The sequence below is a fragment of the Peromyscus leucopus genome, chromosome 19, assembly GCF_004664715.2.
Source record: "Peromyscus leucopus breed LL Stock chromosome 19, UCI_PerLeu_2.1, whole genome shotgun sequence".
Taxonomy (NCBI): domain Eukaryota; kingdom Metazoa; phylum Chordata; class Mammalia; order Rodentia; family Cricetidae; genus Peromyscus; species Peromyscus leucopus.
Genome location: NC_051079.1, coordinates 34,306,195 through 34,321,456, shown reverse-complemented (window position 1 = coordinate 34,321,456; position 15,262 = coordinate 34,306,195). Strand labels below are relative to the sequence as shown.

The 15,262-nt window shown below is 34.8% G+C and overlaps 1 protein-coding gene across 4 annotated transcripts in view; it reads left to right on the top strand.

Moving 5' to 3' along the window:
* Window positions 1-15,057, top strand: part of Ap3s1 (adaptor related protein complex 3 subunit sigma 1) — a 43,488-nt gene extending 28,431 nt beyond the window's left edge. For 2 of the 4 annotated variants that reach the window (XM_028894131.2, XM_037197137.1), the window contains 3 exons: window positions 3,196-3,267; window positions 5,124-5,231; window positions 14,453-15,057. In XM_028894131.2, the coding sequence (XP_028749964.1) occupies window positions 3,196-3,267; window positions 5,124-5,231; window positions 14,453-14,581 (309 nt within the window). In that variant the 3' untranslated portion in view covers window positions 14,582-15,057. Of the gene's footprint in view, window positions 1-3,195; window positions 3,268-5,123; window positions 5,232-8,173; window positions 8,215-14,452 lie in introns of all 4 variants that reach the window. The other 2 variants (XM_028894132.2, XM_037197138.1) reach the window with 2 other exon arrangements.
* The last annotated feature ends 205 nt before the right edge of the window (window positions 15,058-15,262 follow it).

Sequence of the window (15,262 nt, the reverse complement as noted above, 5' to 3'; positions counted from 1 at the left end):
TATGAACATCTAAGTAGCTGTAGTCAAGGTGTGGTCCTGCTCACAGTTAACTCATTCTTGTCTGGACTTCAGTCTCACCCTGTAGGGTGGTTTCATATGCTGTTAGAACTGGGTGAAATCTCTTTTTGGGAGACAAGCTCCCACTCTGGTTGGTGCCTTTTCCTTCTCTGAACATGAGATTGCTAGGGAAATTCCCATTTCTTTGGGTCCATTGTTTCAATAGTCTGTTAAATTCAGAAATACAAAGTGTCTCTTTAGAATGTTGCATTTCTGCCAGGCCAGTTAGCATATAGTTAAATTAACAAGAAAATTCTGAAGTCTTGGGAACTGGAGCATTAGTTATCTTGTCTTGTTCTTTCAGTATTTACCAGCAGAATTAGACTTTTCTGTTACTCTTTTGTGGTGATATTATGTCCCCCAGTATATTGTGCACCCTAATAAACTTAACTGGGGTCAGAGAACAGAACAGCCACTAGATAGATATAGAGGCCAGAAAATGGTGGCATACACACCTTTAATCCTATCACTTGGGAGTCAGAGATCCATCCAGATCTCTGAGTTCAAGGCCACACTGGAAACAGCATGGTGACACATACCTTTAATCCCAGGAAGTGATGACAGGAAGCAGAAAGGTATATAAGGCATGACGACCAGGAACTAGAGGCTTTTTAGCTTTTAGGCTTTTAGCAGCAGTTCAGGTGAGATCCATTCGGATGAGGACTCAGAGGTTTCCAGTTTGAGGAAACAGGATAGGCTGAGAAGTTGGCAAGGTGAGGTTAGCTGTGGCTTGTTCTGCTTCTTTGATCTTTCAGCATTCATCCCAATACCTGGCTCCGGGTTTGTTTTTATTAATAAGACCTTTCAAGATTCATGTTACACTCTTTTAATTTTAGCATCATTCTGTGTTTGTATATCTATCCAGGTGCACAGTGTTGGCTATCATTTGTTTGCTGGGGTTTGGGAACTATGCTATGAATATTCCAGTCAAGTGGTTTAACAAAAACTTGTCAATAATCCAGAAAGTAAGACCTACCATCATGTTATAGTTCTGAGACTAGAAAGAGGTTAAATGATGCAGAAGGCCATAAAGCTGGGTAGCAGCAGAGTAAAAATTTGAAGCCAGATCTTAATGATTTCAAAGCTTCGTCTTCACGATACCACACTGCCTGTGCAGACAGGCTGTTTTTTATGTCATTGTGGTTAAGTTCTCCAGTGGGTCACATAGTGTCTCAGCTACTTTGTCTTTTTCACCCAATATAATCTGCACAGTAAGTAGGTTCTTCCAGTCTTTTGTAAGAGCATGTAAGTGAAGGGAAGCTATTTGCATAGCATTCTCAGCAGAGTAGTTACTCTTTTTGGTACTAAAAACAGGATGAGTTCAGCACGTAAGTTAAAGCCACAGAACTGGCTAAGGTAGGCATACGCATACCAGACCATTGAAAACATTGTTCTGACTCATAAGTCTACTATTGATTTAGGATTAGCAGAGACACACAAAAACCAGTTCCAGATAGAGTTGATAAAAACGTGGAAAAGAAAAAAAAAAGATTTTATTTTCTTCTGGGAAAATAGTTTTCCTGACCTTATTGTAAGTGATGATTTCTTAAATTGAGACCTGCCAATAGCAGCAAACTGTAAAAGAAAAAAAGCAGAAAACTTGGACTTTAAAGCTTTTTTGGTCACTATTTAGGAGGATGAGTGGACAGTTGTCACGCACACACACAAGTACACTCCTCATGTGACTGGAGAAAATTGTATTTAAATTGGATCTTAAAGAACGAGCAAATGTTCTGTGCGTAGAAAGGAGAATAGAAAAAAGGAAAGGGTAGTCCTCCCGACAGAAATAACATGCAGGTTACTCTGCATGATACATCGCACTGTGAATCTGTATGAATTGCCCTGAGTTTGGAGGGGTTACATCAAGGGGCTGCTCTTGAGAGCTCTTGGCCCCACATAATCACCTGTGAATAGGGCAACACTATGCTTCAGTTGCCCTGAAGCTTCATTTATGGTTGCAGTTCCAGAATTCTAGTGTATTGTAAAATAATATTGAATACTATTTTAAGTGGTAGTGTTTATAGCTGTCGTCTTTGTTCTTGGCATTGCTTTAGTATGTAGGATAAATAGTATGGTCACTGTTTTGTGAAGGCTGCTTCTGAGAAGGGTATAAATGGTAGTTTAGTACTTGTGAAACTGCAAGATGAAATTTAAGACGGTTTACTGATTTTAACAGGACTCAGATCTGTAATATACTCATGGTTAGGATTTACACAGTGAAATGGTGTGGAGTAAAATAAGCAGAGACACATGGTGCGAAATTTTATTTGGAAGAACCAATTGTAAGCTATTAGGTCTCTTCCTATGGAAGTCACAGGACACTCAACTCCTCAGGAATATGTGGTGGAATATTTTAATTCAGAGAAGTTCATCCTAGCTTGGGTATTGAATTTTTATTAGAACTCAGTCACATGAGTATATAGTGCGTATGTGACTGACCTTGGTTATGTAAGATAAAGACCCCCCCCCAGAAAAAAGGCAATTGTTGTCCATAAAACATATTACTAACATAGACTGATAATCTGCTTAGATGAATCCAGTCAATAAGGTAAGGCCCAAATACCATATGTGTTCAGAAACACTTATTTTCAGACAGTATTCTAGAAAGCCAGAGCTTAGTTCTTAGGACCTGACCAAAGGCAAGTCCTGAACCAGGTCATTTGGGATATGTGTGTGCATTTGTTTGAACCTATGCCTACTGAGGTAACTCTTCAAAAAGACATACAAGTTATTGAGACTCAGTTCAATTTTGTAATGAAGTCTTGTTCTTTCTCTAAGTAATGTCTAGGGGTTGGTTAGTTATAGTAATTTTGTAATTAAAAATGACTGTCCACACTAGATGTGAAAGAAATGTGGACTCTGTCCATTATAACTCTCTGATGAGCTTTTATTCAAACACTTTCCTGAAGAAACCTTATTTGAATATTTAAGTGTATTTTAATAAGTAATGGTGTTGATCCTATTTAATTTTAGTAATTTTCAGAAGTTTATTTTATAGACTAAAATGTAGTTTATCTGAAAGTAACATTTACTTTTTATTATAGTTATATATATATATAAAATAAGGATTATCTGCCTTATAGATAAATTTGAATGAATGTACATACTTTTCAAAAATATCTTTTTCTTTTTCCATAGGTATTTGTGGAAACATTAGACAAATGTTTTGAAAATGTCTGTGAACTGGATTTAATATTCCATGTAGACAAGGTACTATTTTCTATATTGTCAAGTATTTTAAGCTTTTTATTTAGGAAAAATATTAATTTGCACTTATCAGAGTAAAATGCCATTTAATGAGCAGTGATTTTTATTCTGTTAAATTATTTTTACCATGAGCCAGGCCACTGTGCTTGGAAGGAAATAGTGAGACTTCATGCTAGAAGAGCTCATACTAGAAGAGGAAATGGTATGGGCAGGGTATAGGTGGAAACATGGTTGCCTCTGCCTGGGTGTCTGTGATTGGAGGAAATTGCATTTAAACTGAATCATAACAATGAATAAATGTTCCATGGACAGAAAAGGAGGCTAGAAAAGCAGAGAACCATATTGGCAAAAATAAAATACAAGCTGTTCTTTAAAATGTTAATCAAGAAGACTGATTTTTGAAGAGCTGTTACTGCCTTGAATTTTGAACTTTATTCTGAAGCAGTTTAATGTTTTAGACAAGTTTCTCTTGGAAGTGTTTTGTTTGTGTGTGTTTGAAGGAAGACATTTTTTTTCCTGCAGCATGGAAATTAGTTTTGTATGCATTGAGATTTAAAACAAGTGAACAAATGAACTAAGAGCTTGTTGGAATAGTCAGAAGGAAATTTCACCAAGGGAGACTAAAGAAAGAATTGGTCAGAGTTGATGGCTATTAAAAGCAGAAGGTGAGAAGGAAATTGTATAATCAAAGTTGTTGGCATGTTTGGAGATAATGATATATAAGAGAAGAATTCCCAATGGGTTCAGACTGGTTTTCTGTGTTAATTAAGTAACCTGGTGTTTTTTTTTTTTTTCTGGTTTATTTGTTTAAATTTTTCTATTTATTTATTTGTTATTTTATGTGTATGGATGTTTTGTCTGCATTTATGTCTGTGCACTATGTGCATGTATGGTACCTGCAGAAGCCAAAAGAGAGTGTCTGATTGGATCTCTTGGAGCTGGAGTTACTGACAGTTGTGAGCTGAAATGTGGGAGCTGGGGGTTGAACCTGGATCCTCCAAAAGAGCAGCCAGTGCTCTTAGTCTCTGTGCTGTCCTCTAGTCCCTGTTGTTATTTTTGAGAAAGGGGTGATTATAAGTGATGCAGCTCTGAAGAGAAAGGTTTCGCCAGTGGAAGTGGCACAGCTCTGAAGAGAAAGGTATCCTGGCATTTGTGAGTCAGAGGATACCACCAAGTCACACTGCACAATAAACCTTATCCGAGAGATTTATTGGGAAGGACACTAGAGGGGGGCAGCCTCTGCTCTTGTGAGAAGCATCGAAGAACTGAGCAGGAGGCAAGCTTTATATAGGGTTTCTAGGGCGGCAGAGCTTTCCAAGGTGGCCTGATCTTGGGCTGTTTTTCTGTAGGGCAGGGCCTGGCCAGTCTTCCACCTTGAGGGACTTGGTTTGTTATGCCCTGTTAGAGGAGCCTGGGAGGAGGAACTTATAATGATTCACATTCTGGATAGAGTGGAGTAAAACATGCATTTAGAGCTTATGCATTGTTTATTTCTGTGAGTTTTCCACCTAATATTTTTGGATCAAAATTGATTGCAGGTAAATGAAACTTCCAAAAAAATAAAAATGCAGATGAGAGAGAATTCAGTAGTTAATATTTATCACTTACTTAGTTTGGTTACTTTTATAGATTGTCTAATCCAATCCTTTCAGTAATCTTGTGGAGAACTAATATTATCTCTGTTTTCAACTCATTAAACTTAATACCTACATAGGTTGTATAATTGCCTGAAGTTTCATAGTACTGATGAAAGTGGAGTATGATTGCAATTTATTACAGCAGATTTTTAAAACAAAAATTACTGAAATAGTGAAACTTTTTGTAGTGAATTGTCTGTTTTTATTATTTTTTTCTTTTAGGTTCACAATATTCTTGCAGAAATGGTGATGGGAGGAATGGTATTGGAGACCAACATGAATGAGATTGTTACACAAATTGATGCACAAAATAAGCTGGAGAAATCTGAGGTAAGACTGGTGAATGCTTTAGTTAGTGAAGGTTCTGAGCACGACCATGAGCTGTTGATGCATGACTTTGTAGCCTTCATTGTTGGTCCTGCAGTATCAACCTTTAGGCACAGCTGGAGTGCCATTCAGTTTCAGTAAACGAGTGTGCACATTTTATGTCAAAATCTCCCAAGACTGCCAACCCCCAAACAGCTTTATGTGTATTCTTTTAATCACAATGGCAGTGTGCCTTCAGATGCAGTTTTAAACTTTTTCTGGAGGGGGGAAAGGAGAGGAAGTAGAATTCTTCTGAGGAAGTCATGTTTTGTAATAAATAGATGTTTAGTCAATCTACACGTTGAGAAAAAGAGATTTAGTACCTTACTCTTTTTTGATCCTTCCAAAAAGCTAAATATCAAATTAATTACATATTTTATTCATTAACACATAAATTTTACTGTATTCTATAATGGAAAAGTGTTATTTGTGGCTAACTCTGTGCTGTTAGAGTCAACGTCAGAATAGGCTGAGTAACATTTACACTTTGTGCTGTGTGAAACCCTACTTTAGAGTTTTATTCATTCTTCTCTCAAGAATGAGGCTTCAGATCAGCGACACGTGCTGTGCCTGGATCATTCAAGTTCACATTATCTTACAACATACATGCAGAAAGATGAGCAGACTTGATAACTTATTCAACATTTTACTTATTTAAAGACACTCTTCTGGTTTTTGGTTTTGGCTTTTTTTTTTTTTTTTTTTTTTTTTTTTTTTTTTTTGAGACACAGTCTCACTATGTTTCCCAGGCTGGCCTGGTGCTCACAGAGATTCACCTGTCTCTGTCTCTTGGGTATTGGGATTTCAAGGCATGTTTACCATCCCCAGCCTTTAAGGATACTCTTATATTTTATAACTCAGATTGAAAAACAAAACAAAAAGAATTATTAGTAGAAGTTCAAACATTTGGTCAGTTTCAAGTCAATATTACTATAAAAGGAGTGATATTACTATTACTAAATTAATTTACAACAGGTGAGTTCTGAAAATATCTTGTTGATATTTAAAGTTCAGTTTGATACAATTTGATGCTCATTTTAATTGAAGAAAATGCAAAATATGAATGAGAAACAGATGAAGCTCCTTATATTGTAAAGTAAAGGTCGTCTTCCCTCTCTCTTTATCTGTTTGCCATCCCTGTTGGTTTGCCAGAGGAGGGAGGGGCTTGTGGTGGTGATGCAGAGTGTAGTGAGGACTTGGAAAGGAGCTGTAGCGTGTGTGCTCTGCCACCTGGTTTTACATTGCTGGGTTGGAAAGCAGACAACATGCAGTGGATTATTGGAGGCAGTTTTGTTTTAGGCCAAGGAAAAGATCAGTGTTATTCACTATATTTATTTGTAACATTATTATTAACTTGAATGTGTCATTTAAAAGTTTTAAAATGTTGACTTGAAATGTATGCAAATTGTTCAACATTGCTTCACAAAACTATGTAAGTGGTTTTTAATTAGGGCTTAAATGCCAAGCCACAGTAATATAATGCATCAGTAGTTGGTCTAAAATACAGGGTTAATTTGTGAACTCTGTAATAATCTCTAATAATAACATATACTGGTCACGTGATTGGTTTTCCATACTTTAGGAATTCACTTCCTGTTAGTGGTGGTCCCTCCTTTTCCTCCTTTTTCTTTCTTTTTTTGTTTCCTGTTTACTTTTGTTCTACATAGTGTTTTATATAGTATTTGCAAAAGTCATGAATAAGAAGTATATTTGGGGTGTTTGGTTTTTGATTTTCCAGTAGACTATATTAGTAAGACAGTTTTTCTTAGCTATGGAGAGTGGCAAGATGCAGAATTTACATTTTTGATGGGAATGCTATGGTTTTATAAAATTACTATGCAGAGATACTCTTTTACAGACATAATCATCTTTAAAAATTTAGAATATTGGTGAATATTTCTAATGGTCATCCACTGGCTGTGTTTTAATATGTATAATCAGCTGTTATCTGCTGCCAAATTATTTTTTTTCTGTGTGTGTGTACTTTGTAAGAAGATATATTTTAATCAGATAAGGATTAAACCACCAAACTACATTATCATTTGTTTCTCTACATTTGACATCCTATTTCTTGAAATTGTGTTAAAATTATATTAAGTTGTCATTAACTATTTTTCAATGTTTGGAAGACCACACACTAAAATTGAAATCTTCATATGCTTTAATTTTTTTAGTTAACTTCAGGTATTTAGACCTAACCAGCCAGGTGGCTCTACAGACGAATCCAAAATTATTTAGAGAGCAAAGTATTAATTTCTTAGTAAATTTCAGTTAAATTATTATAAAACAAAAATAACAAGGAAGAATTAACTAAAATTCTGATTGGTTAAAAAGAACTGATCATATTTTAATAATTCATGTGAACTGTTTTAGGATTATCTTCTAGCTTTTGAAAATTATCCTGAATATAATTAAGATATGGTTTTTGAAATATGAGTTTATTTAGGTCACCTGTCAGAAATCAAGTACAGGGACTTTAAGATAATGCATTTCCAGTGATTGAAGAAAGTGACTAGTTTAATTCCCAGTGCCTAGACAGTAGAAGGACAAGTCTATCTGATCCTGAAGGAGAGAGGCAAAGGCATAACAGTGTATTTCATCTATCGTGGGTTGAGAGGAAAAAAATGGTTTATTGTCTCTTTGGGATTTGGGGAGAGAAGGGTTTAAGCTGGGATATTGGTGGGGATTGGGGAAATTTGAGAGGCACCCAGCAACCTGCCAGGGAATAAAAGGAATTCTGGGTGTGGTAGAGGGGTGGGCTGGGAAGACTTGTTGGAATTATGTATTTCTTGTTATTCTTAAGGTGGATAAATGGGTCTGAATTTAGTCACTACTTTTTAAGTCAGTCCTCCTTTTTTCCTGAACATCCTGATCTTTCTAGCTCTTTCCGTTCTTCTCTCTTACAGACCTTTATCTTTCAGTCTCCCAGACAGGACAGGTAGACAAGGTATTGCTGACTTTGAGAAAACGTACTTAACAAAGGGAAAGCAAAATGATGTCGAAGGCAATTATTTTTTAGGCCAGACTCAAAAATTCTTTGTGTTAATGAACCCATATAGTCCCTGTAGCTATTTTCCATTCTAGTTTCTCTGTAGCTCCTCCATCTTTTATTGGACTAGTGTATTTCCTAGTGCATCATTGGTGTCATGTCTGTTCTGTTCTGTCTGCCTGCATTGTGAAAGAAAGTTTAATTCTTTGTTCGTTTGTTTATAAAAACATGGTCATTTAATTGAAAAATTGCATTTGTAGAAATGACAATTTACTTTATATATAAAGTTAATTTTTAGCATCCACTAGCAGAACCAATCTCAGTTTAACTCTGGCAGTATATATAGATATGCCTGTATTTTAAAAAATAATCTCTACATTAAGGTTCTAACATAAAATTACCTGCTGGGCTTTGGAAGCTATGAGTTTGAGAACCAAAAGCCAAACCTTTTGAGTTTTCCATAGAAAGTGGGAAGCAGTGAAGGTTTAGAGTAATGACTGTTAAATAGTATCCTTTCCTCCTAAAATGGTTTTCAGTTCCAAAATCTTAACAGAATTGCTTTTGCCATTTTGATCTACAGGTCATATTAGCAGTGGCCAACAAAAAGACCAAATTTTTTAAAGATGAACGAAGTGCTCTAAAAATAAAAACACATATACCAAAATTCCAGACATTGAAATATATTGTGTTTTAAAGCATATTAGAAACTTTTTTTAAAAAAAAAAAACTCTTAAGTTTACGAAACTAATTTTTCTTGTTTTTGCCATGCACACATACACACCTACAACCCCCCTACTCACCCACCAATCCTAAAACATGCACACACACACACACACACACACCTATAACCCCCCCACTCACCCATCCACCTAACACACACACACACACACACACACACACACTCACACAGATCTACAATCCCCCACACTCACGCATCCACCCTAACACACACACATGTGTGTACACACACACACACACACACACACACACATACACACACACACACACTCACACAGATCTACAACCCTCCATACTCACCCATCCACCCTAAAACACACACATACACACCTTTGATTGTTCTTGTTTCACACTATAAATTCACAATGAATTACTGTTTAAAAAGCTTTATGATGCTACTGTTAAGCAAGTTTTTTTTTTTTTTTTTTTTTTTAACAAAATCATGTCAGGAGAAAAATCAAAATGGTTCTAAACTTCCAATTGAAAATTTCCAAATCAAAATAATTTACTGAGTCCTGTGGTAGATAAGATGCCCTGTAAGCTAACAGTCATTACCTGTCCTGAATAACTAGAAATGCCTTCCTGAGAGGCCAGCACTGCTTTTTAGCCAAGACATTATTACTCTGGATGGGTTTGAGAAGCAGTGATGCATAGTAATAGATTTATAACAACTATAATTTATATCTTATTCTGAAATTGTGGGCTATTACGAAGCTCAGATACAACTTTTGGTCCCGGTCTCCAAGTATTATTTTCTGGTATGGAAAATATATGACCTCATTTACTTCATTGGTTGAGATCACCAGCAATTTCTATGTTCGAGTAATTAATTGTATTAAACTATTTTCTAGCAAAAGAGCCAATAACCACTTAGGTCTTTTAACTTCTATCCCTAAAACTAGTAATTGAGTTTTAAAAAAATTCAGATACCTGTTTCAAAAGAGTAGAGACTAGAAAAGTGGCCCTAAGATACAGATGTGGAAAGGTCAGCACATGAGTTGATAGCCTTGTCCTTAACTTGATAGGGACATTTATTTTGTATTTTTACAAAATTACTATGAGGACCCCTGAGGTCATGTGCTATGGTCAAAACTACCTATAATCAACCCACGAATGTTATTAGTCTGCTGTATTTATTTCACCCACGCAAATCCTGTGTTGGGTATTAAAACTATGGGGCCAGACATGGTGGCACACACCTTTATTCCCAGCATTTGGGAGGCAGAAGCAGGTGGAGTTCAGGGCAAGCCTGCTCTTAATAGAGAATCCCTCCCCACCCCCCGGGCTATCCAGGGCTACTTAGTGAGATCCTGTCTCACTAAGAGAATAAGAACAAAACAGAGAAATTAAAGCCAAAACTGAAGATGATATATGTTAATTTTTTAAGGACTTAAAAGTTTTTGAACATTGAAAATTCACTAAATTTGTTTATAAAATACTATAGGTCTGGCTCACTAGATTATCATCAACATTTCTAATGTGTTTGTAATTGTGATGTTAAGCACTGCCTTCAAAACAAGAAACAAGCCTGTTTTGTCTTGCTTGTTTGGTTTTTGTTTTGTTTTGGGTTTTTTTTTTTTTTTTTTTATTTTTTTTGTGACATAGTCTGGCTATATAGCTCAGGCTGGCTTTTATCTGAGTTCTGGGACTACAGGTGTGTGCCACTGTGCCCTGGAAGGACAAGGCTATATAAATTCCCAAATTAAAAGTTAATCTCCCTCCATTAAGAAATTAAAAGATTTGGGATTTTCTGTTTTACTGAAAAACATGAACTTAAAATATGTAATTATTTTGTTAATGATTTTGAGTCTGAAACCATTTAGTACCATGTTTATTAATGTTGGTCTTATTTGATTTGGCTGTTTGATCAAAATTATGAATGTTCATGTAGCAGTTTCCAGAAAGAAGGGTAAAGAAAGACTTTAGTTTGGGTAGATTATTCCAACTACCATCTTACAATGCTGTATTGCAAGCTTGAAGAAAATATTTTAAGATGGTAGTATGGTATTTTATACATTATGAAATAATAAGTACATGAACTATTAATTTCTGTTTCCCAAGAAAATTGGTAACTGCATGAGGAGAAGGAAGTTTCAGGTTATTTCAAATATATTTTAGCAATGCTGCTTTTTCAGTTTTGCTTGCACATATTTTGTTTATTTTTGGGTCTGGCAATTTAAAAACAAAACCAAAAACAAATCATATCCATCCATTACTATCTTTGTGATTCAGGTGCTTGAAATTTCCAAGAGTATGTCTGTACAAGTCTTCTATCTGTTTGGCCTCATTTTGGTATACCTGCAGACTTCATTTTGTTTTCTTTCTCTTAATTCTGTTAATTTATTTAATCTCATGGGAGAGAAAACATGACCATTCTTTTCTCTATGGTACTTCATTCTGTCATCCAGTTCATACTCTTAGCTGCTTTGGATCCATGTATTTGTTTTTGTTAGTGGAGTGGCCGCTGCTTAGCTGCCGCCACGGTAGTGCGCGAGTGTAACCGACGGAAACAAGTTATTTCTCCAGTAGAAACTCCAGTCTTCCTATTTCTGCTCTGTGTCCACTATGCAGTCTTAAATCTTCACAAACTATACTGTACTGTCAAGAATAGCTTATTTTTATATTTTAAAATTATACATATCTACATACCACTAAAAAGTGAGGTAAACTTCATTTCTATAAATGTTGTTGGAAAAGTTGTTAGTAAAAGTTATACATATGTTTGAGTACATCTTCCAAAAGAAAAAAAAAAATTCTTAAGCAAGATGAAAATTACTTTCACCCGTGTCAGAAAATGGATTTCCTAATGGGAAATTACCTTTTCCACATTTTATGTTTTAGTAAACATGTTTCAGACTTGACAGTCATGGACGTCTGAAAATGAAATTTATTTTTTGTTTTGATGTTCTGTGAGTAACACAGTCTTTTTGTTTAAGTCATGGTTTATATTCAAACATCTAGAGCTCATGTCAGCTTTGTGTAGTGATCAATAGTCCTATTTTTCTTCATATATTCTACCTAATATTGGCGTAATTAAAATTAAGACACATATTTCATGGTTTACCACCACTTCCTCTCTTGATACACATACTACACGAAAGCAGTGAACATGCTTGAGAAATAATTTGATTCTCGAATTCATCTGCGTGTTCTAAATAACCCCATCCTCTGCATGTCTACAGCTTGCTGCATATGTTTAGATGAGATGTAGATGGTTGTACTTAGAAGCTTCTGGTTTTGCACAGTAAGGATGTGGCACATAAATGCCATTGAAATCAGTTCCTGTGATTACTTTATATATTTTCTTTAGCAGCTAAGAGTTGACACCATCTTTGGTCACAGAAACAGTTTAATGAAATGAAACGCAATGTTTTTCTTTTCCTTGCCTGAGCTTAGTTAGCTATACACATGGTGTTATAGAAAACAAGGCTTCACGGTATTAATACTGAAAAAATTGGTTTCCTGTTTATAAAGGTAAAATATAAAATCAGTAAAAAGACACATACTTTTTCACAATAATAAAGCCTTTTAATAATTTATAGCCTTTAAAATACTTAGATTCAAATACTTTTCCATAGTTAAGTTTTTTTGTATGTAATCCTTTATGGAAATTCAAACGCTAAAATAGTAGCAAATTGATCTTGGAATTTGAAAATTTACCAAATCCTTTTCCTGGAAAAATTATGATAGTTCCAGATGTCTACAACTTTAAAATAATTTCTGATCCCTTGCAGACAACATACTTTTGGGAAAAGAAAATTTACAGGGTGGCAAATCTCTTTGAACTGGATTCTTCTTTGATCCTCAGTCATTCTAAATTTTGATAGCTAAGACTTTTACTTGAAATTACCAAATTAAAGATCCTTTTGAATATGATATATATTCAGCTATATCATTCTGAAGATAAGATATTCAGTTGTATCTTTAACACTTTTGGAGGGTGAGAAAGAAGTGGGGTACACCATAAACGTCATTGTTTCAGGTAGGTACAAATGAAGAAATCAGTCAAATTTTTAATTTTGCATCAAAAACAACCTCCATTCAACTCTGGAAATGGAATCTCCCAGCCTGTGTGGACTTGGGAAGGGAGCTTTACCCATTCTCACCCATATCATTGCCTGTATAGACCATATCTATTATTAGTACAGTTTTACTAGTTTTCCTATTTCCAATCCTAAATTGATAACCCATGGCTTTTATTTTATTGCTTAACAATGTTTGTATCCTTTATTCAGCAAATAGTTTACACTGGCCTATTTTGTATCAGTCAAGATTTTTCTCAGGTAACAACAGCTTTATTATTATTATTATTTTAATTAAAAGAGGTAGGATTACAGAAGAAAAAATGTAAATTATGAAAAGGGACTTTAAAACTACTGCTTCTAATTTCATGGATATTGTCTTTTCCATATATGTAATTGAGCAAAGGAGAAGGTTTTGTTTGTTTGTTTTGTGTAAAACAATGCCACTGAATTCAGATATATTTGTTGGCTTTGCTTTTTATATAGTCTGAATTTTTAAAAACAATGAAATCTTATTGCTGTATGTTAAAGCTTGACAGTGAAGCCTATTAATAGAACTCAAAACATTATATATGTATTTTTCTTTCATTTTTAAGTGTAGTTTCTAACAGATTATTTGACAAATTATAAATGTTTCTACTAGAGGAAGCCAAAGCACTAAAGGTGATAATTGGAAATTTGAAATTCATTTCTTTATATATACTGTTTTTTTCTTCAAGTTTGTGTGGTTGAAACTCAGCATATATTGTTGAGTCTAATTCAGAGGACAAAGCATGCTTAATCACTAGATTTCCACTAATGGCTTGCTTGGGAGAGTCTCCATGCAGTTTCAGCTTTGGGCAGAATTACTCTTTTTGGACTAAGGCTTCCCTAAAGGTGTAATTTTTTTTTAAAAATGTTTTAGAGTTTGGAAGAGTCCCAGCAGTATTAAGGCCAATTTCATTGTTTTGAAATGTAAGGGCTTAGCCCTGAATGAAGAAGCTAAATAATTACTAGTGCTTTTATTTCACAAACATATGTTGATGATAATTTCCATTTTAAAATAAAAACAGCCTGTCATGATTGTTTCAAAAGATGTTTAATAAGGAAACTAATATAAATCACTCCTCAAAACTCATGTCTGTTAAATTGTAGCTAAAATTTAGCTTTTATTTGAACATTGTGTGTGGTATCTGGGTAGCACACATAACTCGTACTTAAATCTTTCTTTACATTGTTATTGCATGTATTCACTGTATTTTCTAATGTGTCAACTGTTTTCTCTTTATAGATTAGTATTTCAAAGTAATCATCTCATACTGACTCAAACTACCATCTGGTCTCTAAGCTTGTTATGTGAAAACCTTTTATCATTGTCTTCCGTTGCTAAGTTTGTTTGTAATGAGCTACACCTGAGTTGTACATTTTCTTTTTCTTTTATTTGCTTCTGTATACAGGCTGGCTTAGCAGGAGCTCCAGCCCGTGCTGTATCAGCTGTAAAGAATATGAATCTTCCTGAGATCCCAAGAAATATTAACATTGGTGACATCAGTATAAAAGTGCCAAACCTGCCCTCTTTTAAATAAAATATTAAAAAGGCCACTCCCAGGTAAAATCCAGAGAGAAAGTCATCTAAGTTTACCATGCAGTTGTTTACCAAAAATAGAGGAGTCTTAACTTGGCTCTTGGATTGAAGTCAAGGTACTGTATAGAAGCTGCATAAAATCAGTATGAAAGTTCAATGTTGCTTTTCTTGCTCAGTGATTTTAAAGAAATTGAATAGTTCCCGTGTGATTTTTTTCTTTTCTAAATTGCATTCCTATGCCCACATAAAGGCATGCCTCTATATATTGGCTATTACAGTATTTCGAAAAGTGAGATGTTTCTTTAATTATGTACAACCCAAAATGTTGATGTTTTGTATGGATCACAAGTGCAGCATTCTCTAATTCTTCCTGCTGTTTGTCACAATTGTTATTTAAAGAACCAAGTATGTATTGCATGAAAACATGACCTTTTCCTTAGTTTAAATAAACTCCAAGGTAACTGGACTTCTAAAGTACCTTCTGTTTTGCTTGGTATCTACTTTAGCAATAATTTTTTTTACAACCTTCTGATTCAACAAAGTAAATAAAAGTATATTTTACCACTGTTAAACAACTGTCAGTGTTGACTTTTTCAATTTATACTCAGGTTTTTATTCCTCAGAAGCTCACTGAGTCATTCGGAAGCTGTTGTGTCCCAGACTGAGTGGTGTGTCTCAGCGT